Source organism: Pyrus communis, chromosome 8 (genome assembly GCF_041283825.1).
Source record: "Pyrus communis isolate YQ-2024b chromosome 8, ASM4128382v1, whole genome shotgun sequence".
Lineage (NCBI taxonomy): Eukaryota > Viridiplantae > Streptophyta > Magnoliopsida > Rosales > Rosaceae > Pyrus > Pyrus communis.
The window spans coordinates 2,035,642-2,058,909 of record NC_142572.1 but is presented as its reverse complement, the minus strand read 5'-3'; the positions used below and the strand labels follow the sequence as shown (position 1 = coordinate 2,058,909).

The 23,268-nt window shown below is 36.6% G+C and overlaps 4 protein-coding genes across 5 annotated transcripts; 3 read left to right on the top strand and 1 right to left on the bottom strand.

The window, feature by feature from the left end:
* The first annotated feature begins 1,780 nt into the window (after positions 1–1,780).
* On the top strand, positions 1,781–2,845 carry LOC148694590 (uncharacterized). The gene has a single exon (XM_088699026.1). The coding sequence runs from the start codon at positions 1,781–1,783 to the stop codon at positions 2,843–2,845; it is 1,065 nt and encodes a 354-aa protein (XP_088555152.1).
* A 1,736-nt stretch (positions 2,846–4,581) lies between these two features.
* On the top strand, positions 4,582–11,709 carry LOC137717200 (V-type proton ATPase subunit G-like). 2 transcript variants are annotated; one of them, XM_088699157.1, is made up of 5 exons: positions 4,582–4,738; positions 10,640–10,751; positions 10,876–10,976; positions 11,178–11,296; positions 11,465–11,709. In XM_088699157.1, the coding sequence occupies exons 2-5, from the start codon at positions 10,664–10,666 to the stop codon at positions 11,541–11,543; spliced, it is 387 nt and encodes a 128-aa protein (XP_088555283.1). In that variant the 5' UTR covers positions 4,582–4,738; positions 10,640–10,663; the 3' UTR covers positions 11,544–11,709. The 2 variants fall into 2 exon arrangements, with proteins under 2 accessions (XP_088555283.1, XP_068312598.1); XM_068456497.2 differs by having other exon boundaries at positions 11,178–11,332.
* On the top strand, positions 6,142–9,618 carry LOC137717199 (uncharacterized). Its single transcript, XM_088699025.1, has 3 exons — positions 6,142–6,976; positions 8,231–8,561; positions 8,667–9,618. The coding sequence occupies exons 1-3, from the start codon at positions 6,142–6,144 to the stop codon at positions 9,616–9,618; spliced, it is 2,118 nt and encodes a 705-aa protein (XP_088555151.1).
* A 1,741-nt stretch (positions 11,710–13,450) lies between the features above and the next one.
* On the bottom strand, positions 13,451–21,300 carry LOC137717883 (ran-binding protein M homolog). The gene is made up of 10 exons (XM_068457380.2): positions 20,539–21,300; positions 19,688–19,834; positions 19,513–19,599; positions 19,319–19,364; positions 17,989–18,065; positions 16,741–16,903; positions 15,721–15,789; positions 14,893–14,952; positions 14,356–14,442; positions 13,451–14,107 (listed from the first exon to the last, which is right to left on the bottom strand). The coding sequence occupies exons 1-10, from the start codon at positions 20,907–20,909 to the stop codon at positions 13,823–13,825; spliced, it is 1,392 nt and encodes a 463-aa protein (XP_068313481.2). The 5' UTR covers positions 20,910–21,300; the 3' UTR covers positions 13,451–13,822.
* Between the last annotated feature and the right edge of the window lie 1,968 nt (positions 21,301–23,268).

Below are 23,268 nucleotides of genomic sequence, written 5' to 3'. Positions count from 1 at the left end.
GAAAAGCAAAGTTTGATTAATCCCAGCAGCTGTGCTGTGCACCAATTCTTTGCATGTATGATATTGGTTTTTGTACTGAAGTATTTTATACTCCGGGATACCGTAGAAAATAACACGGTTTACTTGAACATTACATGCATGGCTCTTGTATGTGCTGCAAGAGTCATGTGCAAGTAAACCACAGGTTCAATACAACATTGATTGAAGGGAAAGAGATAAAATATACGTGTCTCATAAGCTGGCTGGTAAACAAGCCAAGGAACAGACCTGGCATCAAACATGGAAGCCAGAGAATACAAAACCAGACAAATTCAGTTATTGGACTTCTCACTTCCTGATCTCCTGTGCATCTCTTCCCTGCTGTCACAAAAGGCCCACCAATCACATTATAAACGGCAGTGCGGTCAGACTCTGATGTGCTATTTCCTGTGCCGGTTACAAACCACTAGACACCATGCCATTGCAGGTGAACCCAGCCCTCCGCCGAGCCCAGAAAAACAGTCGTTTCTTTGCATTTTTGCTAGATTGGAAATGACCTTTGCGCCCATGGAGAACGTGTCGTGCCAAAGCGGGGACTATTGTAAAGCCACGGGGCAGTTGAGGTAACCTAACTTGGTTAATTGCTGAGCCTTCTCCTTTAAAGGGTTACCAACAGTGGAGACGGCACTGCAACTTGGATGCTCTTCACTTTGTATAGAAGAGGAAATGGAGTGATTGAATGTGCGACCGGTGACAGAGTAAGATTAATATATGCCCTAATCTTCATTATTTCTCGTCTCTTCTTGCATATATATTTTCCCCACAATGATGCTTAGTTGGTGATTCTCTGTCAACCATATATTGCATTTATGTGTCACACAAAATAAAAATGTTTTTGTGTACATGTGTAATATATATATATATATATATGTATGTATGTATGTGTATGTATATGTATATCAAATCACATGATTTGTTTATATATACTACTAATAAGATTATAATTTAGATAACCCATCTGGCTGATTTCATTCCATTTGTTCAAGTTTTAAAACATTCAATAAAACTTGATGAATTTCATGAAAAACAGTTGTTCTTGTTCTAATCCTCTTGGAGCCATATTTTTATACTTTTAGAAAATATTTTTCCCTGAACTGTCGATATTGTTGGATTAATTACTAAAGTTCAGTGTATGGAAATAATTACAATTTCATTTATGGTCTAAAATTGCAATGAATTAAAAGGTTTTTATTCATTTTTTTTTTCTGGCAAGTAAATCTTCACAATTACTTGAAGATATGATTTTGTTCTTCCGTCTATTGTGCTGAGAAACTAGATCGACGATGTTTACCTGCCCAAAGAATAAGGAATCTAATTCATTCCCCATGAGAAATTTTTCAGTGTGTCGGAAACACGTTGTTGTTTACCAAGTGTCATAATACAATTGGTCAAAAAAAATATTTTAAGTTTCCAACCAATTATATTATGACATTTGGCGTACCGTTCTTGGTACACTGAAAATACAACTACTATAGACAATAAAGCTATTGTCCTTTTCCAATTGGATAAACCCCTCCATATAATAACAATTAATCACAAAAATATATCCAACAAAAAGATAAGAGTATCAGATTGTTACCATAGCCATTAATCACAAAATTAATCTGATATATCTCCATCCAATTATTTGATTATTTGCAGATTAATTACTGGTTTCGCGAGTGATTTCTAGAAAGCCACAAGTTCTACAGTCCCAAGCTAAGCCCTACTCTGGTTTCTTGTCTGTGGAGTGGAATTACCCATGTATTCGTCGAGTGAAAGCTATTTTTCCACTGCTAAATCCAGCATGTCCTCTCTCTTTGGTTTTGTGCTGTGGGCATCATCTAAGTTACCATTATTTCCCATGCATAGCCCAAAAGGATTTTCAACCAACCAATATCTCCAACTGGGCCTCAAAACCCTGGCTAGTCAAAACCCCCCTCGAAATCTAGATCATCATCACCCCCACATTGTTCACAGCTTCATGGTTTCATCACCACTGTCGTTGCCATCACGGTGGCAGCCTTCTTCTATGTTCTTGGATAGCACAACATCATGGTCGTCCTCTGCAATGGACGACCTGATTGGGACGGATAGCGGTGTCCCAGTCATGCGAAGCCCAGAACAAAATAAATTGTGGGTGGAGAATGCGGCAGGATCGTCGACGTTTACCACTCATATCAAGCGGAGTCGGACTGATACTGGTCAAATATGTGATCGGAGGAAAAAGGAATACCCACCGCCAATACCGTTGCTAGCACAGACAGGGAATTTGACATGTCGTATGCCCTGGAGTTTAACCAGACATTGCTACAATGGAAGGCTGGTCCTCAAAGGAGAGAAAGTGAAGCACCAAGAATACTTCGAAGCCCTCCGTGAGAATGGTCGGCTTGTCATCAACCTTGTACTTCTAGACAACGTTAAGAGCGAGGAAAATGAAGAAAAGCTCGAAACGGAAGAAGACCTCCTATTCAGCGAAGAAGTTGATGCTGGTGAAATTAAGGCAGAGCGACTGGATGATGATGAGGATGAGGAAGATGACGACAAGGATGATGCTGAATCTGGCAACAATGTGGAGAAGGCAATTGCTGTGGTGACATATAATTCGGTGCCTCAGCCTCGTTTGGGGATGACAAGCAGGTGTAAGAGGTATCAAAATCTATCCAAGCATTTCAAAAGTGAAGGTGCGATGGTGGACTTGGTAGAATCGTCATCATTTGTTTCCTTTGGGAATGAGAATTATCCCAACAACGCTCAAGACACCAACACTTACTTTGCACAACCAGATTCGGCTCCTGTTCGTCCCTTAATGGTTAGTGTTATGTAAGCTTTTAACAAAAGCAATTATAGGGCATGAGGTAGCATAGAAGAGAGTCATATAGAGAACACAGGAGGCAGGACCAACGTTGGTTGGATTTTTGATAATAAGTTCTCTTCCCAATATTGGATAGCTTGTTTAGGAGAAGTACAATATTCACTTATATATATGTGTGTGTTTATATATATAAAACACACACACACACACAACAAGATTATACTTTGGAATTTGGGCTAACAAGTCATAAGTCAACCCTTGCTTTCACAAGATCTCTCATTTACTAGTTGATAAAAATATCCCTAATCGTAGTGCTAGTGATAAATGTGATCAAAAACATAAAGACAATAGTGTTAGATGATGAAGTAGAGTCTATAAATGAACCCGTTTGACTGGACGATATGGTGTTAGTACAAGAAATTTTTATAGATATTAGGAACACAGATCATGTGGTGTACTATTACACTTGTTTTCAACGGAGGATATGCATGTTGTTAGACGGAGAAATATTTATAGATATCAGGAACACAAGGTGTACTATTACCCTTGATAACCCCGTTTGGAAATGTTTCTTTACGCACGCTAGCACCTGTATTGAACTCGCATCACAAGTCCCTTTACTACCAATCTGAGTAAGAAGAGAACAAGATACAATTGCAAATGGATAATACTTGAATCCCATAAGGAAATACACATATCTCGTCCCTTGTAAATAATATAACTTCATCATATAAATTCCGTAATCGGAACTATTTAACTTCTTAAGCTTTATTTAAAGATTGACCTTAAATTGACAGTGTGGTACCATATAACATATTCACAGTATAGAGATGATCTTCAAATGAAAATTAAAAAATTGAACAGTTCCGATTGTGAAAATTATATGGTTAAGATACCTTATTAGTAAGGAATAAACAAGATTTTGCACCTTCAAAAGAGATCTCGAAGGGAGGTATATAGAATTACAGAAACCGATTCCCTTGTACTTCTTAATTCTACAAGGCGAGAAAGATGTGCATTGGCCCAAAACTATCCAATCGCAAATTCCAACAAAAATAATTTGGAATGCATAAGAGATGTGTAGGGATTGTTTACATTTTAACTTGGAGATGTTAGTGCATCTTATCTCGGTCGATCACTCTTACTTTCTTCCCCGTGTCCTTTCTACCCAACAGAGTCAAAGCTGCGTATTTTACGTTTTCATGATAATTAAGCAATGTATATTTTATTAAAATTGCAGTGTTTGGGTATGGACACTTTTGTGCTATTCCATTTACTATCCTATTAATATTTAACAAACCATAAACAAAGCAAAAGAGAAAACCTCTATGACCCTTGAAAAGTATATAGAGAATTTAAAAATTATATATTAGAAGATGATATTGATAAGAGTTTAGAGCTCACCACACATCATCACCATAAAAGTTTGGGACAAGGATTCTCTCCTCTCTTTTTTCCTCCTCTTCCGTCCCCTCCTGTTTGAATGCTCAAGATTTCGTCTTTGTAAAGAGAGAAAGAAGAAAAAAGGAGAGAGAAAAAGAAAAAGAAAAAAACCGTGAGAGGAAGGGAGGGAGGGGAGGGGAGAGAATCCCCATCCCTCTATGGTTATGACAGTATGAGGACCCAGTAATTTCTCAACAGAATTAGTTCCTCTCAGCTGGTATAATTTTTAACTCAATATGCTACTTACACGTATGCATATAAACGGCTTTGACTGAACTCAAAAACTGAAACCTAAGCCCGTTCTTGATGGAGTCTATCTCCTCCCCAACTTGAATAAATCTCAAAGAGGTTGGAATTCCTACTTCTGAAAGCGTTAATTTCTAAGGATAACACACTTCGGCAATATATCTTTTCGTTCAGGTTTTGAACTTTTCGTTGCTCTTCAATAAGGCAGAAATTCAGGTATTCTTATTGTCATATAATTTGATTCATCTGTACCATATATACATACATATATAAATAGTTAATCAAATTATTCTGAAGATTAGCTACTACTTTAGGATAATATGATCCATTGCATGTATCTGTTCATGAATTAGAGATAATCTTTTAATTATACGAATCTGCCTTTGTTGCACATGAACAAGATGTGTAGATTTTGATTGTTTTTATTTTATTTTATTTTCATTCATTGACGGAGGAAAAATTCAGACTTGAGATCTCTTCTTGATTATTTAAAGGAAGCAACACTAGACCGGCCAATAGCTAGTTTATTGAAGATGAATCAATATGTATTGCACACTAGTAGTTTTTGTTCATTATTGGATGGCTACACTATGGTTTGTAGTTACCACCTTACTTAGTTGCCTTCAATCATGGTTGTTGTAAGAATTGGTTGTAGTTATCATCTTACCTAGCTAATAGGTAAGGCAACACTGAGATTTTGGGGCCTTGTGCGAGACTGAAACGGGGACCTTTGAAATGTCTAAAATTTCATAATGTCAACATGAGAATTAACGTTAAACTATGAGGTAGTAGAGAGTCCATGGTGAGTTTCAATTTTAAGAGAGTCCCTGTATCTTATTCCTTAATAATGCTCTTCAAATATTAACATTTCTGCCATGTACGTAAGTATTGGAAGTTGTCCAGTGGTTATTAGGGTTCCTGGTTATTAGGATGGTTTATGCTAACATTGGATAATAAAGGAATTGTTCATGTAGTTTTCTTTTGGGTATTAATGGTTCCCTAGGTGGTTAATGATCCGGTTCTTATGTGATTAGCATCTCTATGTATAGGAGTCTTAGTTGTCAACTCCTTAATTAATGTTGACAACCTCTTTGCTTCGTTTTTTTAGTTTTCCCAGCCGGCTATATAGCCTGCTCTCTTTGTAATGATCTCCAATGAATGAGAAGAAAACCTTGAAAATCAACATGGTATCAGAGCAGGAAAAATAACCTGCTTCTGCATTCCTACCATCTGATTGTGTTCATCTTCTGGTATGGCCTTGAAAATCAACATGGTATCAGAGCAGGAAAAATAACCTGCTTCTGCATTCCTACCATCTGATTGTGTTCATCTTCTGGTATGGCGGAAGAAAATTCTTCTTCGTTTGAAGCTGAAAATTCTCAGATACTTTCCTCCTCGAACGTGTCTGAGATGGATGTCAATTCGAATCAACGATTAAGCTCGGTCTTGTTAAACGAGTTTAATTACTTGCCCTGGTTAAGAGTAGTGAGTCTTGTCCTAGGTGGAAGGTCTAAGTTAGGGTTCATAAATGGATGCATCAAAGTTCTGATGCTTCCTCACCAACTTATGAAACCTGGCTTTGCAAGGATCAACTAGTTATGTCATGGCTCCTAAATTCCATGGAACGTAAGCTAGCTGAAATATTCAGTTATTCTGAATCATCATTCAAGCTATGGGAGACTATCAAAGAGATGTATGGCAGTCAGAACAACGCTGCACGTGTGTTCCAATTAAAGAAGGATATTTCCAACCTGCAACAAGAAGGAAAGCCCTTTGTTCAACTTCTAGGTAGCATGAAGGGCATGTGGAATGAGCTGGAAATGTATAGGCCTCATACAGCTGAAGCGTATGTGCTACTAAAAAGGGCAGAAGAAGACAAGATATTCCAACTCTTGTCAAGTCTCGATTCAGAATACAAAGACCTACAAAGCCATATACTCATGAACCCCGAACTACCTTCCTTCACCAGTGTATGTGCAACCATCCAACGTGAAGAAATACGAAGGAAGGTAATGAACATTGGCTCAAAGACCAATGTAACAGAAGCAAGGGCCTACCTGACCAACGAAAGGAAATACAAAGGGAAGAATCCACACTTGAAGTGCCAACACTGCAACTATACTGGTCATGTTAAGGAAACATGCTGGATTTTACATCCAAAATTAAAGTCGGAGTTCATGAAGGATAACAAGGGTATACAAAAGCTGAACCGTGCCACATACAGAGCTAACAATGCATCTGCCTCAACCTCACATGGGTCTAATACACTCAAAAGCTTCACAGCAAATCCGGCTGCACTCATAAATGAGTTTGCAGCGTACCTTCAAAGCAAGAAAGAAGGGAATAAGAGTGATCAAACGGTCATCTTTGAAGATGGAAACTCAACAGCCTTGCTAGGCAAGTTCGCTGGCTTCCTAGCAGACACTCAACACATGCCTCGAGATGACATGCAAGGTATCATGACTGCTTTCAAAACTGCTCTTAATGTAAATATGATGCATGATTTTTGGATTGTTGATTCGGGTGCCACAGATCATATGACCAATCATGTCTCTAAATTTCACAAGTTTGAAAAATTTTCAAAACCTTCTCAAGTCTCAACTGCAAATGGTGAGAGTTCCAAAGTTTTAGGCAAGGGAAATATCAACTTAATGTCGAACAAAATTAAGTCAGTAGCCTTATATGTTCCTTCTTTTCCATTTCAACTTCTATCTGTGGGAAAAATCACCAATACCTTGAATTGTTTAGCCATCTTCTCTCCTCATAATGTCATTTTTCAGGATTGTCTCACCAAGAAGACGATTGGTGAAGGCTTTTACCTAGATGGTCTCTATTACATATCCAAGAACAGTCCCAGGGGGTTTCAAGCCACGTCCAATCCATCCTAAGATTGTCAATTGTGGCTTCAACGTCTAGCTCATCCTTCTCAACCTGTTCTGTCAGCTTTGTTTCCAAACCTAGGGAATGATTTAATTTCGTGTGAAACCTGTCATCTATCTAAGGCCACTAGATTACATGTTAACTCATCCTCATCTAGGACTAGTAAAGTTTTCGAACTTGTTCACTTAGATGTATGGGGACCAACGTTTGAATCCTTTGATGGTTATAAGTATTATGTAATCTTTATTGATGATTTCTCTAGAGCCACATGGTTGTACCTTTTAAAGTCTAAGAGTGAAGTGATGGAAGTATTTAAGGATTTTCACAATCTGGTTAAGAACCATTTCTCCTCTCAAATTCAAACTTTAAGATCTGACAATGGCAGCGAATACATGTCCCATATCCTGTCATAATATTTGAGCAATCATGGTATCATGCATCAAACAAGTTGTGTTGGCACACCTCAACAAAATGGTGTAGCCGAAAGGAAAAATCGTGACATACTGGAAAAAACGAGAGCATTGATGTTACAAATGAATGTACCAAAGAGATTTTGGTCACAAGGAATTATGGCAGCTGTATACATCATCAATAGACTTCCTAGCCGGGTCTTGGAGTTTAAATCTCCCCTTGAAGTCATGAAAGGAAGGAAAATTGACCTTTCTCATCTTAGGATCTTTGGTTGTGTCTATTTTGTTCATGTTCAGTCACACCATCGAGATAAATTGGACCCTAGAGCTCACAAATGCATTTTTCTTGGTTATTCATCAACACAAAAAGGATATAAATGTTATGATCCCCAACTGAGAAAAATAATTGTATCCAAAGATGTTCGATTCCATGAAGCTAACCCTTTTTTCAGCAAGTCCCTTGAAACCACAAGTCAGGATGAGTGTATCTTTGATTTGCTTCCTCTACCAAGAATTAGGACTCCAGATGTTTTAAATGAAAGAGGTTCTAACCATGTCAACAATGATGAATCCTCTACACCACTCACTGAAGTCAACAATGAAAGCACTCATCCAGATGGTTCCGTGCATGATGATGACAACGGCAATCAAGAAAATCTGCAAAGTGTGTCTGATAATTTGAACGAGAGTGAGACAACTCTCTCAGTTCCTCGACGCAATCCTGGGCGTGACAGACAACCTCCCACAAGGTTTCAAGATTTTGTCACATATAAACCGAGGCATCCAATCTCCAATTAGGTCTCATATCAAAAGGTGACTTCATCCCATGCTGCCTTCCTTAACAACATTTCAAGTCACAGTGAGCCTCAAAACTTTCATGAGGCTAATAACCAAGTTGTGTGGAAAGAAGCAATGCGAGATGAACTCAAAGCACTAGACCAACATAACACCTCGAGCATCACCAAACTTCCAAAAGGAAAAAGGGCAGTGGGTTGCAAATGGATGTATAAGATCAAGTTCAATTCAGATGGTTCAATTGAAAGACATAAAGCTAGGCTGGTGGCTCGAGGATTCACTCAAACATTTGAGGTGGATTACAAAGAAACTTTTGCTCCTGTTGCAAAAATGAACACAGTTAGTGTTCTATTGTCTGTTGCCGTTAATAAGGGTTGGTCCATGTACCAAATGGACGTGAAGAACGCCTTTCTACATAGTGACCTTGAAGAAGATATCTATATGAGATTGCCACCAGGACACCCTCAAAGCCAAGAACCTGATTTGGTGTGTAAGTTGCACAAGTCGATTTATGGATTGAAACAATCGCCTCGGGCTTGGTATGCTAAACTAAGTTCAGTTCTTCACAGTGTTGGTTTCAAAAGGAGTAATGCAGATTCATCATTATTTGTTTGCAATGGAGCTGGGCACAAATTAGTTGTGTTGATATATGTGGATGACTTAATAATTACAGGTGATAATGCTGCAAAAATCTCCACACTCAAACAGTCACTTCAACAAAGATTTGCGATTAAAGATCTTGGGGTGTTGAAGTATTTTCTTGGAATTGAAATGGCATCTTCTCACAAGGGACTATTTCTTAATCAACGAAAATATGTCATGGACCTACTCAAGAACGTTAATATGAGTGATGCTAAGCATGCACTTACCCCTCTCGATAGCAAGCTCAAACTTAACTTGGGAGGCACACCACTCTCGAATATCAGCTCCTATCAAAGGCTTGTTGGTAAGCTGATCTACCTAACAATCACCAGACCGGACATCTCCTACTCAGTGAGTATCGCCAGTTAGTTCATGCACTCCCCCACCATCGAGCATTTGAACCTTGTAAAGAGGATCTTACGTTACTTAAAAGGGTCTGTTGGTCGTGGCATTCTCATGACAAAGAATGACAACACTCAAATCATGGGGTACTGTGATGCAAATTGGGCAGGCAACGCAATTGATTGCAAGTCCACCACTGGTTATTGTACCTTCGTTGGTGGAAACTTGGTCACGTGGAAGAGCGAAAAACAAAATGTCATCGCAAGATCAAGCGCCGAAGCTGAATACAGTGCAATGGCCTCAACCGCGTGTGAGCTGATATGGCTAAAGGGACTTCTATGTGACTTAGGTGGATTCACGACTCAACCAATGACCTTATTCTGTGACAACCAGGCGACCGTGCACATCGCATCAAACCCAATCTTTCACGAGAGGACGAAGCACATTGAAGTCAACTGTCACTATGTCCATGAACAAGTCCAGTCGCAGGTGATTCAGACACATTATGTAAAAAGCTCCGATCAGCTGGCAGATATCTTCACCAAACCGTTGGCCTCCCATCAGTTTCAAAGGCTTCTCTCCAAGCTTGGATCCATCAACCTTCTGGATCCAGCTTGAGGGGGAATATTGGAAGTTGTCCAGTGGTTATTAGGGTTCCTGGTTATTAGGATGGTTTATGCTAACATTGGATAATAAGGGAATTGTTCATGTAGTTTTCTTTTGGGTATTAATGGTTCCCTAGGTGGTTAATGATCCGGTTCTTATGTGATTAGCATCTCTATGTATAGGAGTCTTAGTTGTCAACTCCTTAATTAATGTTGACAACCTCTTTGCTTCGTTTTTTAGTTTTTCCTAGCCGGCTATATAGCCTGCTCTCTTTGTAATGATCCCCAATGAATGAAAAGAAAACCTTGAAAATCAACAGTAAGACTGGTGTGTTTGAGTGCTGGTGTATTGTTTATGATCGGGTTCTGTTTACGTGTTAGTAAGAAGCTACAAGCCTACCAACTAATTCTCTAAATCCCTATGGAATCTTTTCCTTTTTCAGGTAAGATATATATAGTTGCCCGCCATGGATTCGGTTAGAGGACAAGGAGGCATCCAGATGTTGCTAACAGCTGAACAGGATGCTCAACAAATTGTGAACAATGCTAGAAACTGTAAATGCATTCTTATGCTAATTTCCGCAATTAACATTCTCTACGTGCCGGAATTTATCAGTTTGTTATTTTTTTCCTTTTAGCTCTTGATATGAATCCTCCAAAATAATTTTACGTTCTTCAGCGAAGATGGCACGCTTGAGACAAGCTAAAGAAGAAGCTGATAGGGAAGTGCAACTCTATCGCACGAAGATGGAGGCTGAGCACCAAAAGAAAATTGCAGATGTACTAACTAGTCTTTCATCAACTGCCCAAATGTATCAGCGTCACTCCATTGTTGCCCAAAAAAAAAATGATCCTTTTTGTGATGAAATAATTAGCAGCATTATGATTCATACCAACATAACACAGCATAAGGGTTTTTGAATTAATTTGAGATCCTAATGATTTGATAAGTTTCTCTGATTAGCTTTAAAATTTCTGCAGACAAGTGGGAGTTCAGGATCCAATGCGAAAAGGCTCGAAGAAGAAACTGATACGAAAATTAAGAACTTGAAGGAGTCAGCCTCAAAGGTCCAATCGGATATCGTTGGCATGCTTATTAAGTATGTCACAACAGTGAAAATTTGAACAGTCTGCGGGTTTGTATATGATAACTCACTAACTTCTGTATTTAGTCGACAACTTCTCAGTTCTTCCGTCAATTTTTTTTTTCTTTTTTCGGTAAAGAGTTCTTCCATTGATTTGTGTTTTTGGGTTGTCTTCCTATCCAGTCACAATATATGTGTGGACAGCAAAGCGAGAGAACCCGGAATAAAGTGCATAACTAGTAGTCCGGCCAATGTTACATAAACAGTCTTGGTGCATGTTTGTGAAGCATGTCTTAGCTTGCAGCAGTTGTGGAAGACTTCGAGAGAACGTCAAGAGAAAATTATTATATTTTTTTTGTTTTGTAATTGAGCGATATTCTAATAAATATAATTTAAACTACAAGAACGAAGATTCGAATTTGGGTAAAGAGAGAGGAGCATACTATTCTAGACAACTTTTCTAAACACAGCCTAGGTCTATTAATAAAATAGTCCAAGAAATACTGCCCCCTTGATATGCAGGACTAACAAGACTAGTAAGATTTTATATGCAACCCAGAGAAGAAAATGGAAACTGTCCTCATAAGTTGGAGAATTTAGATGGATTATTTCTAGGAGGTTGGTGGCTAAAAAACTTATCCATGCTAAGCCTGTGAGATTTAAAAATGATGGGACTAGTTTTTAAAAGCTCTACTCAAACAATTTTTACTAAGAATTAATTTAAAAAATATTTTCTTTAAAATCATTTTCAGTCATCTAAAAGCACTTCTCAAATGATTTGATAAAGCACCTATTGTTGTAAACTAAATTTTAAGAGTGGCTGAGAGAGACAGGGACGGCAATGAGAGAGGCTTTGGTGTTTTTGACAATTGTATTTCACCCTCTGACCTTATGTCTTTATTTATAAAATCACGATGACTTTCTTGCCTTACAAGTAATATAAAGCCTTAAATATTTGATCTCCAATCCTTTTGAGATTCCTACTTTAACTTTACACAATCACATTACTAAAATAATACTAATTACAACACATACAACGAAGATATGAACTATTATTTATCTATAAGGATGTTTGAGTCATTCCACACCATTATCTAGCTATGAGAAATAATTAACATCATTATGTACGTATAACAAAGATACAAAATATTAAACCTTGTTATCTGCGTGTAGCTACGTGAAAACAACTATGTCTACAAGAAGGGTAATACTAGGGAGAATTATTAATTAAATGTTGATAAACGTATTTATTTTCTATTAGTGACACATCATTTAGTTTCCAATTTTGTCTCCCTAACATTACCACACATCATCATTTAGTTTTCAATTTTGACACATCGTTGATCTTCTTCAATTCATCTGATTCGATGGTCAAAAATTAAAAAAGTGTGTGAGAAGTAAAATGGGGTGTGTGGATATCACAACCCCATGCAGATATTGTTTCCAACTTGCTTTTTATCATCGAAGAGTTCTATTTACACCCAGAAATTACATCTTTAGACAACCATAAAATTGTTGCATTTTTTTAATGACCATAGTCCCAATTTGAAACTATAGAATACCCAACTGAGTTCTAAAAGAAGAAACATTTCTAAAAATAAAAGACGAAAACAGAGAAGATGGGCGTTGGAGCATATTGAAGAAAGAAAATGGTTTCACCATTGAAAGTGAGACGGTTGACTTCCTCTTCCTGATTAGCTGTACCTTTTTTTTTCGATATCAATAAATTTCTCCTTGTACCGTTGAGGTTTTTTAAAAAAAAAGAAAAAAGAAAAAATACAAACAAAAGGTGACCTCTTCCAAGTATGTTTTACTTACAAGGATTATGAGTTGTGGCCGCAAATAGTTAATCCAACAATAGGTGATTATTTAACATTTTTGTTGTACTTTCTTCTTCACCGTTGAATTAAGATCAAACGGCGATTGACCACAATCTGCGTCCAAGAGAACGGGACTCCTGTTGAAAATAGTTTATTCCCCTAGGGAAAGAAGCCATGTGCTGCAAGGGTGGCTCCAAATTATCACAAAGGAAAAATGACCACATGATTGCTTACCATCCCTACAAAATACATCATTTTCCCTCAGGGAAGAGCACTCCAATTCTTTGGTCATGTTCTTGAGTCTTAAAAACAAAACTAAAAAATGGAATACCAACTGTAACCACTACAATTTTGCTCAACAAGTAATTCACCATCCTCGGTTTCGTTTCCTGAGTACTTTCCTAAAAGTCCAATGGAGCAACAAGGTAAGTTCACAACGTAAATTGAATCTATTGAAATCTAACATGTAAACGTTCCCAGAAGCCGGTTCAACTGAATTTCTAATTCGCGGGTAAACGGTGGGTTACAAACTTACAGAAAGAGAACATACCCATTCTATACAAGAAATTTAGTATCATTGTGGCTCACGTAAACATTATTGGGCGCCTCTATACAGTATGCTCTGCCGGATGATACGCCAGTCTGTTCAGTTGGAGATGTGGTTCAGAAAATGGCTTATGTGCATATGAACAGACGGAGACGAGAGGTAGAGAATAATCAGCTAGCACCTAGCTTTCTTACTACTGTTAAGTACTCTCTGCAGATGGAAGGCTTCGCCTTGATCCCCACTCAAAAACCTTCTCTCCAAACAGCAAGCAGTAAGCTGCCTGAGTAACCTCTCCAGATATGAATGCAAGCCACCGTGCGAAGAATCTTTCAGGTTGGGATTTGTTGACAGGATCATTGCATTAACTGTGTCTGCTACAACTTCACGCTGAGACTCTTCAAGCAGATATCCAACCGATGATTCCCGTGGCCTTTCGTACGCCAGCAGTGCAACACAGTCCTACAGATAGAGGTGTTGTAACGATGATAAACATTAAATTTCAATGATAAAAGTAAAAGGGTCTAGTTCTAATGTGGTGCTTCCAAAAGAAGCACCACAGGAGCGACTGAAACGCAATACAACATGCAGATTAAAGAACACCATTAATATGAGTTTGCCAGTAGGTACTGTGTTTTTGTACCTCATTGGTCTTCCATATTTTCTAGAAATACATAAAATTAAAATTAAAAAAAAAATTCTTTTATTACCTGAACTAGGTCCTCAAACAGCGGCAAGCCAAAGAACTTTGCCAATTCCATCCTCCCATATTTGACAGCCTCCTCCAGTGCTCCGACCTACATGACAATTTTAAGTATCGCAAGGCAGGCCAAAGAACTTTGTCATATTCGTGTAAGATCACCAAATGGCAATCAGATGCTCTATAAAATAAACAAAAACCTCATATAAGCCAGACCTAAAAGATGTCAAGCAAATAATGCAGGCTGCACCTGTTATTTGTGAACACTAAATCTAATGCGCCATTTGTTAACACTTGAAAGTAGTATAATATCTAGCCATCTGAAATGAAGTTACACAGTTCAATCCATGTTTCTAAATCGTGATTTAATGGTTTCCTTCAACACTTAAACACTGAATGTAACAGGTATGCAAGACTTTCTTGTATCCTTCCAATTCATTTAAAAAAATAACCCACAAGTATTGTCATGACTTTATCCGTAATATTCATGTTTTAATATATCTGATGTGATACTAAAGCTAATCTCATGCAAATAGGGGAAACATACCCGAACCAATTCAATAAACTTTTGACAGTGGAGCAGAAAGCACGTAGCAGATTTATCATCCTGCAGAGAGCAAAACTTAAGTCATGACCTTAACAAAATAAGCATTATGACCAAAATTAAATTAAAAAAAAAAAAAATCAAGCATTGATCCTAAGATGGTTAAGGACAGTAACTTCACCAAATAGCACATAAGATAAAGCCAAAATTCAAAACCACATAAATAGCATTGCTATACACCTATAAAAAGTAAATTTATCTGTGATCCATAAGGAATTCACTGCATAAGCATACGAACAAAAGAATCATAAAATGTCAACATGTAAACATGCCAAATATACTGGAATTCGTAATTATGTTAAGAATTAAGAGTAATCAAATTTATTTTTTTGGTTAGCTAAGAGTAATCAAATATTATCACAACCTTCAACTGATTTTTTTTGCTACAAACAAAAGTTGGTTTAATTAAGACCAGATGATCAAACATTATATTAATTATTAGCAGAAGTACTTTATTAAATTGAAAACATAGAAATTTGAAACTATGAGCCTCGTGTATTTTTCAAAACATTTTCTGCAAAAAATATGACACCAATTTGTAGGAAAAGAATACAAGACACACAATTACAGACATAGAAATTCACATGTTAAGTAGGTAAAATACGAGATCTGCAACTAACTGAAACAATTAGGATACACTTCAACCCTCTCAAACACATGCTTTACAGAATTTACTGCATGTGCCAAGATCTGTTCAACATCGAGAGCAAAGAATTACATAAAAATAAAAATGGCCACCAAAAGATCATTTTGAAATATTAGACAGTCTACCTGAACAATTTGGGGATACCATTCACGGAGTTTACCAAGAGCAGAGTCGATCTCCCCATTCCTAATGAGCTTCATTAGCAAATAAAACTGGTCAGCCAGGTGCAACTCTTATACTAAAAAAAATTAAGGGCTCGGAGACTGAGTACATACAACAAAGGAAAAACAAACCAAATAAGAAAACCATATATTGAACTGATTCTACAATGCTCCCCGAACTCCCAAGCAGACAGTTTCATAAGACATCACTACAAACATTTCTTTACTATCACATCAAAGCCTTTAGAATTATTTGATTAAATTAATTTTCTATCCAAAATGTCATCCAATCAAGAGACTCAAGGTAAGAGTAAAAGAAAAGGAAAGAAGCAACATGTGAGTGATTGGCATACTTTACACCCCTACAAAGCAGATTGGCTACGAGAAACACAAGCAGGTAAATAAATCTTCAAAATGAATTGGGGAAAAAAAAAGAAGACACGATCATAGGCTGATTTCAAGCGAACCCTGACGAACACATGAACATTTCACATGAAACTATTGTATACAGAAAAGTTGTTTTAACCATGTAATAATGCAACATCTTCAATTACTTAAACAGGAAAGCACTAAAAGCACCCAAAAAAAGGCCTATGGCATATCTCATCCGCATCATCATTTTGTGTCAGTGTAATATATCGAAAAAAGAGAAGTAAATCTTTTGCAACCAGAGATATCATGAATGTTGCAGTCATAAGAAACTGCATCTAGCTTACAACACCCAGTCAGGTAAGCATCAATTCTATGCTCATCAAGTCCAATGGAGTTGTATTAATTATTACACATCCCCAAAATATAATACGTACACTTTTTTTTTTCTGGTTCCTTGTAACCTTTAAGTTTATCCAAACAACTGGGATTCCAAAACTTTCATGCAAATATTAAAGAAGCTCAGGACTTCGTCCCAAACAAGAAAAGAAAGCAGAACACTATAGTAGTCAATCATTTAACTTTAAAGTGATTGTAACTGAAATAAATCAATACCTGTCTAAGAGCCTTTCTCTCATTTAGTGCAAACAGAATGTCCTGCTCGTCAAAACCATTTTCTTGAGCTATATGTACTGGAGGAACAGTACTTTTACTAGCCATGTCAAATGAATTGAGCGTATCTTCATATCCATAATGTAGTAAGTAGGAGCGAACAATTCTGGTCAATAAAGCATAAATAAATTAACAATTGACACATAAAATTTTAAGGAAACAATTTTTTTTTTTAAATAAATACACAGTAAAATCATGACAATATCGATTCCCTGGTAAACCTCCATACTGGTTATGTTGCTAGAAATATAAGTAACTCACCAGATCATAAACCTAGCATCCATCAAGTTCAACTTAAAATAGTGAATTCATATTGATTAGCAGAATAGACATGCCTAAAAATAGTGAATTCATATTGATTAGCAGAATAGACATGCCTATGACATCAAGTATTCTTACTTGCAGCCCATGTAGACTGCAGGAAATGCAACTTAAGTATTAAAGAAACTTATTGACTCAAATTTCAAGTTACAACCTTAGTAAACACTACAAGGAGCTTGAACTGTTTTTCTACCAGACGTACCCCATCCAGCAAAGTTCAAGATCTCCGGGAAACCTATTGCTCCTTGATCCAGCACAAGCTAGAGTTGTTGGGCATTCCCGGCCCACCAACCCAGTGCTTTCATGTCCAAAACCAGCTAAAGCTAAAGTTCCATTAAAGAGCGTTTTCATGGGGCTCCTCAGGGAATTTCAATATTGACTGGGGAGGCAGGTCTGAGTTCTACAAATTGTCAAGGTTATCAATGCTACATTTTATCTTACCAACCCTCAGAACACAACCACCTATAACAACCTGAATTGTCTAAATTCCAAATTTATTTAAAATCTGGTTGAAAATTAAGTATCAGGGACTCAGGACAAGGAGCAGAATGATGACCTAAAAGAAATATATAAAAAAGATTTGGGTTGTGTTAATCTAGCTACAACTATCACTGAACTGTGTCTAATCCCTCAGCTACAATAGTACAATTTAAAAAAAAAAAAAAAAAAAAAAATCTAAATCTAAAACTAAATCAACAAATCATATATTAATGTACACGAGAGAACACAAAATTCAAATTTTAAAATCAATTACAGTGTCTATTTAACAGGTGACATCAGATCATTCCACCTTAAGGTATATCATATATGACTAAGACATAATAAATTAGATGCCTTCATTTGAGATATCAAGAAATAATGTGTACTTACTGATGACTAACATTAGTCGGCAAAGAAATTTTTTCAATTGACATTTGTTGTTTCATCCTCTCTTGCGCTTCAAATTCCTAAGTGCATGTTAAAATTAATTTCGATTAGACAACATGATATACAAAATATTGAACAAGTTATACTACTTCAAAGTAATCGAATCTTCACAATTATAACCTGTACAATCCTTAATGATATAGGACTTCATGAAAAGCATTATATATAACAGAAATGAATGAGAGAAGCAACAAATCAGTGCTCATTCAGGAATCCATAATCCAACATAAGTATTGAGGGTATCTGTTATTTTTCCACTTAAGAAGCCCTTTTCCTTGGCCTATACTTTCATTCATAATTTATTTTCCACTTAAGAATTACAATGAATCAACATCGTTACGAGTCCCCTATCCACTACATGCAATCAATGAACCAAATGATCCCTCATTTTATTTTTTTGGGAATGATCCCCCGTTAAAAAAATAATACAAGATGGTTTTTTATACCCTTTATTCTCACATACTTGCCCCTTAACTTGATCAAACAACAAAGTTCTTAAAAATCTCAAAATGAAGGGCCAAAAATTAGAGAAACGAAAATGAATTCAAAAGTCAAACATCCGTTGCCACAACCTTAAGGTCCTGTTATCTCGCATAACTGACTCTTATGAATCCTAAGCTCATGTTGTGGAATAAATATCATAGGACTGTGTGGTTATGGGTTGCAACTATTTCCTTCTGTGTCTTTGGACATGCTGGCAAACCACAATCAACAGCGCAGTTTTTCTTATTCCAGTTGATTGATTTTTCCATGAACAAGAATCAAAAGTTGCTTGCTTTATTTAATTGCAAGAAGGGACGCCAGTGGCATTTTTACTCATTCCATATATCTGAAAGACAGTATCAAAATTCACTCCTAAGAGAAGGAAAGCAACACCGCCAAAGCTTCTAGGTTTAAAAATCCACATCTTGTGGGTTTGGTAACCTATGAGAAAGCAAAACCCAAAATTTATTCTTAAAAGTTATAAAGCACGCCATTGGGAAGCTATTCTCTGGGCTAGCGTATGACGGACAGCTAAAGAACACAGAAGTGTAAAAAGGCTTTTGCCTCTTTACTACAGTAAAAAGGTTTATGCCTATTTACTATAAGACAAACTGGACCTTACAAAAAAAAATGATTATCATTTATCTAAATCAGAATTTACGGTTGAAATTTTTTATAGAGGTACGACAACTGATGAATAATTGATTTAGCGAAGACCAAAGACACAAGGCATATTAATTGAATCATATTTCTTTGAAATAAAAGATAAGCAATGAAAAGTATATCTTGCCTTAAGATCAAACGCAAATGGTTGCTGTCCAAAGTTAACGTGTACCCTGCAGATTAAAATTAAGCACACATCTGATAACATGAAAACATGAATCTGAACCATCTGAAGCTGCTGCGTACATGCACAAGCAGTTGGCTAATTACAAAAGATGAACATCTAGAAGAGCTAAAATATTAGAAAAAGATACCACATACTCCTCATTTTGGCTGTGTACAGCAATGGTAGGAAATAAGGGGCCCTTGATATCCTTGGGCACTGTTCCCACCACAGCACCATTTTTACTGGAACCAACATGAACGAAACAAGATCACATTAAACACCACTCTAGTCTCAAGAGAAGAAACACCAAACGAAGTAGACAAGTCTTACGTGAAAAAGAATTCCTGTGAATCATAATTGATACCACCTCCAACTATATCCCCAGAGGTGTAGGTTGGGCCAAACGCTTCTCCTTTTCCATGTCCCCGATAAAGTAGTCCATCATCGCCATGATAGCCACAACTATTTGCCTCCCATCTGCTTAATGGAGGAAATAATTAACACTAATATCATGACTAGAATAACAGAAGTTACAGAACTTGCCAATTAAAATCATAGTTTTCAAATCTCACAAACAGTGGAAAACACAATGCAACATGCAGAAAACAAAATGTTTTCCTCCTTTGGTTTTTCCTTCATTTACTCCCTTGGGTCCTCCCCAGAAAAAATAAAAATACGGCAGTGGAGAAACAAACTCCCCAATTCATATCTCAACTTTTTACGGTGAGGGTTTGTATCGTTTTCCACCAATTGATCACAAAGTACACTATTATTATCCAATTAGGAACACACAGTTCACACAATCAAAGGTCAAAAACAAATGTGCAACATAAAACTCATCAACGATCACTTATCTGATAATAAACCCTATGTACATTGACCTTCTACTAGCTCACCTAATTAAACATAATCAGAAAAACCGAAATTAAACTTCTCTCCCATAACATCATAAGAAGATCTCTAGCTTGCAAAGTCCCAGTTGAAGATTAACACAAAATACCACTTTAAATTCCTATTTCGGTTCTTTCTGAACCTACCAGGTTTCTGAAACACCAAGAAATCCACCAACTTGAATCCACAATTAAAACCCCCAAAAACAAAAATCCACTAACAACTGTGACAGTTAACTTTCAATCATTTTCTCAGAAACCAAACAGACCCAATCAACCAAGAAGCCTCACCCGGGCTGCCTCCGCATCTTGAAGCTCTCAGAAGTAAATCCAATGGAAATCTGGCCCTTGGTCCCAGCATCCTTGACATAAATCTCGAAGTAGTAGACGAGCCGCTTGACCGGAGCTGGCTTGTTAGCCTGAACTACGCCGACGTCGTGGCCGTGAAGATTGACGCTGGTGTACTTGGCGGAGAGCTTATCAGGGGACACGACGATGAAGCCGCCGGAGCTGTTGATGGTGTTGAGCTCCGTGGGGGAGTCCTCGTCCTCGTCGGTCAGCCCCCGAGCAGAGGCGAGCCGCGGTTGCTCGAGGAACCACAAGCTGAGATCTCGGTCGCCGTGGTGGTGGTTGGTACTGTTATTGGAGTTGGCGGTGCTCATTGTTTGAATCTGAAACCCTAGAATTCAACTACCATTTGGTGGAAAATCAGAGGGGAACGAAGAAACCTAAACCCTTTTCGTCGATTTGGGGGACTGAAGGAGGGAGGAGAGCAAGAGATCCGGGAATGATCTGTTACTGCCCGTAGAAGGAAAGAATCAAGAATCTTTATTTATTTATTTATTTTTAACAAACAATGAGCTTAACCTCAGTAGACTAAATATTAAAATAGTTCAAATTCGTTTTTGGTTAGAATTGAACTTAAATCTCTCACTTATTGTTGAAAAATAATATCAGTAAATCATCGTACTAATTGATTTTTTTTTTTTTTGTTCGTTTTATTTTTCTTTCAAATTTTAATTTTTCCCTTTTTTCAAGTAACTAGAGTCCTACAAACTCACTGTTCTAAACAACTCCCTTTATATATAGGCTAGGCAGGTGGCCAATGGCCTGATTGATCTCTAGGCATTTACATGTTAGGCGTCTTAAATGCTAGGAGCATAGGTCGAGACTTTCAAATACATAATTGTTATTTTGCATTTTTTTAATAAATTATAATTATTTACTTGTTTACCATGTTTTTAATATATTTTAATACTTTATATTGTATATGTCATTTTATTTTGTAAGTATGTATTCCAAATTCCAATAGTAATTAGGTAATTTTTCAAGTATTAATAAATATTTATTTATATGTTATATAATAAATTTAATTATAATTAAAAAACTGCCTAGGCCTCGCTAGACGCCTAAATGTTAGACTCGTGGCCGCCGTCCGACTAGAGCTAGTGACTTTTAGAGAACACAAACTTACATTTTCCATCCAGAAACAATTAATGAACTTTCTTTAATCATAAGGACATGAGGCGGTGTCAATATCATAATGAATTTGAAGTTTGAACACAATTAACAATTAATGTTTCGTAATTAAATTGAAGTTTTGTGTCACTGGCAATTGTTTCTTCACAACCGAAAATTACGAAAAAATTGTTGATGGTTTTAGGATGAAATACTTGTCACTGTCACCAATCTTCAACCTAATTATGACATAGCCACCATCCAAACTTCAATTCATGTACGACAATGCCGCCACTCCATAGTTTATCTTCAAATTATAACAAAAATTTAAAAGAAATTCCGGTTACAAATAGGATAGTTGAACCTGAAAATGACTATTAAGTGTTTTTCATTAAAAATTTGTCGTGTGAAGCTCGTTCCATTACTTTTTTTTTTTCATGACAAGCGTGTGATCTCATTTCCTGAAAACTTCTTAGGATGAAATGGATCAAATATATATTACATGCATGAAATAATCTACATCTACACAATCTTCAAAATAAGTTGAGTTTACAAAAGCGATTCTAGTTTCAGTCATTTAAAAACATTTCTAAACAAACTTCATTGTCATACTACCTTTTTTTATACTACACGAACCTTATATTAGCAGGAATCATCATATAATAAAACTCAAATGCATATCGAGAACACTAAATTCTCTAATCCACCTAGCGCTAGCCAGCAAACTTTTTCAACCAAGTATGCAGCAGCTCCGGACACTAAGAGCTTGTTTGGTATCCTATTTGAAATTTTTTATAATTTCTCAAAAAATTTCTTAAGAATTTTTTTTTAAAACAATTTTCTTTAAAACTCAAAAACTTGTTTGGTATGCGATTTAAAAATTTTAAATTTTACAACTTAAATTGGACAAAGAGATCTAAAAATAGAGGGTTGAGAGAGAAAAAGGAGAAAGGAAGAAAGAAAGTAAAAGATGATTGGAGAAAAGAGAAAGAAGTGAGAGGATCGGAGGAGATAGAGAGGAAAAAGAAGATGAGTGATAAAAAAAAAAACCGAGAAAATAATGAGTGCGGATTGGAGGAAAGACGAAAAAGGTACAAAAAAAAGGGAAGAAGGGTAGAGAGAAAGAAGAAAATAGAGAAATAGCTTTGGAGTGAGAGGGGAGTAGGGAGAGAAAAAATGAGTTTAAGTTTCAAAACTCATTTTTTGTGTTTTTTAAGAATATACTATATTTTTTAGTTAGTCTTAAATTCAGTTTTTAAAAACAGTCATACCAAACAAGTTTTTAAGGCCTAAAACTTAAAAATTGTTTTTTAGTTTAAAAAATTAGATTCAAATAGACTACCAAACAGCCTCTAAATGTTTCTTCACACATTTGCTGGTTTCTTTCTTACCATACATTTCCAAGCATATTTCCTCCTCCCACCTTACTCCTTTTTTTTTTTTTTTTTTTTTTTTTGATATTTCGTCCCTCGTACTTTTGTAGATCCTTCAACCAGCTCGAATAATCCCTCCCAGGTTTGCAAGCAATGAAGTCCGATAACTCCTCTATATCAGATTCCCCGG

What these genes read in the sequence shown, in the direction of transcription:
- LOC148694590 (XM_088699026.1), top strand. Translation starts at nt 1,781, where the DNA reads ATGTATTCGTCGAGTGAAAGCTATTTTTCCACTGCTAAATCCAGCATG.
- LOC137717199 (XM_088699025.1), top strand. Translation starts at nt 6,142, where the DNA reads ATGGAACGTAAGCTAGCTGAAATATTCAGTTATTCTGAATCATCATTC. An exon ending in GCCTCGAGATGACATGCAAG is followed by an intron (nt 6,977 to 8,230) that starts GTATCATGACTG and finishes TTGTATCCAAAG; the next exon opens with ATGTTCGATTCCATGAAGCT. An exon ending in GACAGACAACCTCCCACAAG is followed by an intron (nt 8,562 to 8,666) that starts GTTTCAAGATTT and finishes CAACATTTCAAG; the next exon opens with TCACAGTGAGCCTCAAAACT.
- LOC137717200 (XM_088699157.1), top strand. Translation starts at nt 10,664, where the DNA reads ATGGATTCGGTTAGAGGACAAGGAGGCATCCAGATGTTGCTAACAGCT. An exon ending in TGTGAACAATGCTAGAAACT is followed by an intron (nt 10,752 to 10,875) that starts GTAAATGCATTC and finishes TACGTTCTTCAG; the next exon opens with CGAAGATGGCACGCTTGAGA. An exon ending in ATCGTTGGCATGCTTATTAA is followed by an intron (nt 11,297 to 11,464) that starts GTATGTCACAAC and finishes CTTCCTATCCAG; the next exon opens with TCACAATATATGTGTGGACA.
- LOC137717883 (XM_068457380.2), bottom strand. Translation starts at nt 20,909, where the DNA reads ATGAGCACCGCCAACTCCAATAACAGTACCAACCACCACCACGGCGAC. An exon ending in AAGATGCGGAGGCAGCCCGG is followed by an intron (nt 19,835 to 20,538) that starts GTGAGGCTTCTT and finishes TCCATTAAGCAG; the next exon opens with ATGGGAGGCAAATAGTTGTG. An exon ending in AGAGAAAGGCTCTTAGACAG is followed by an intron (nt 15,790 to 16,740) that starts GTATTGATTTAT and finishes TTGCTAATGAAG; the next exon opens with CTCATTAGGAATGGGGAGAT.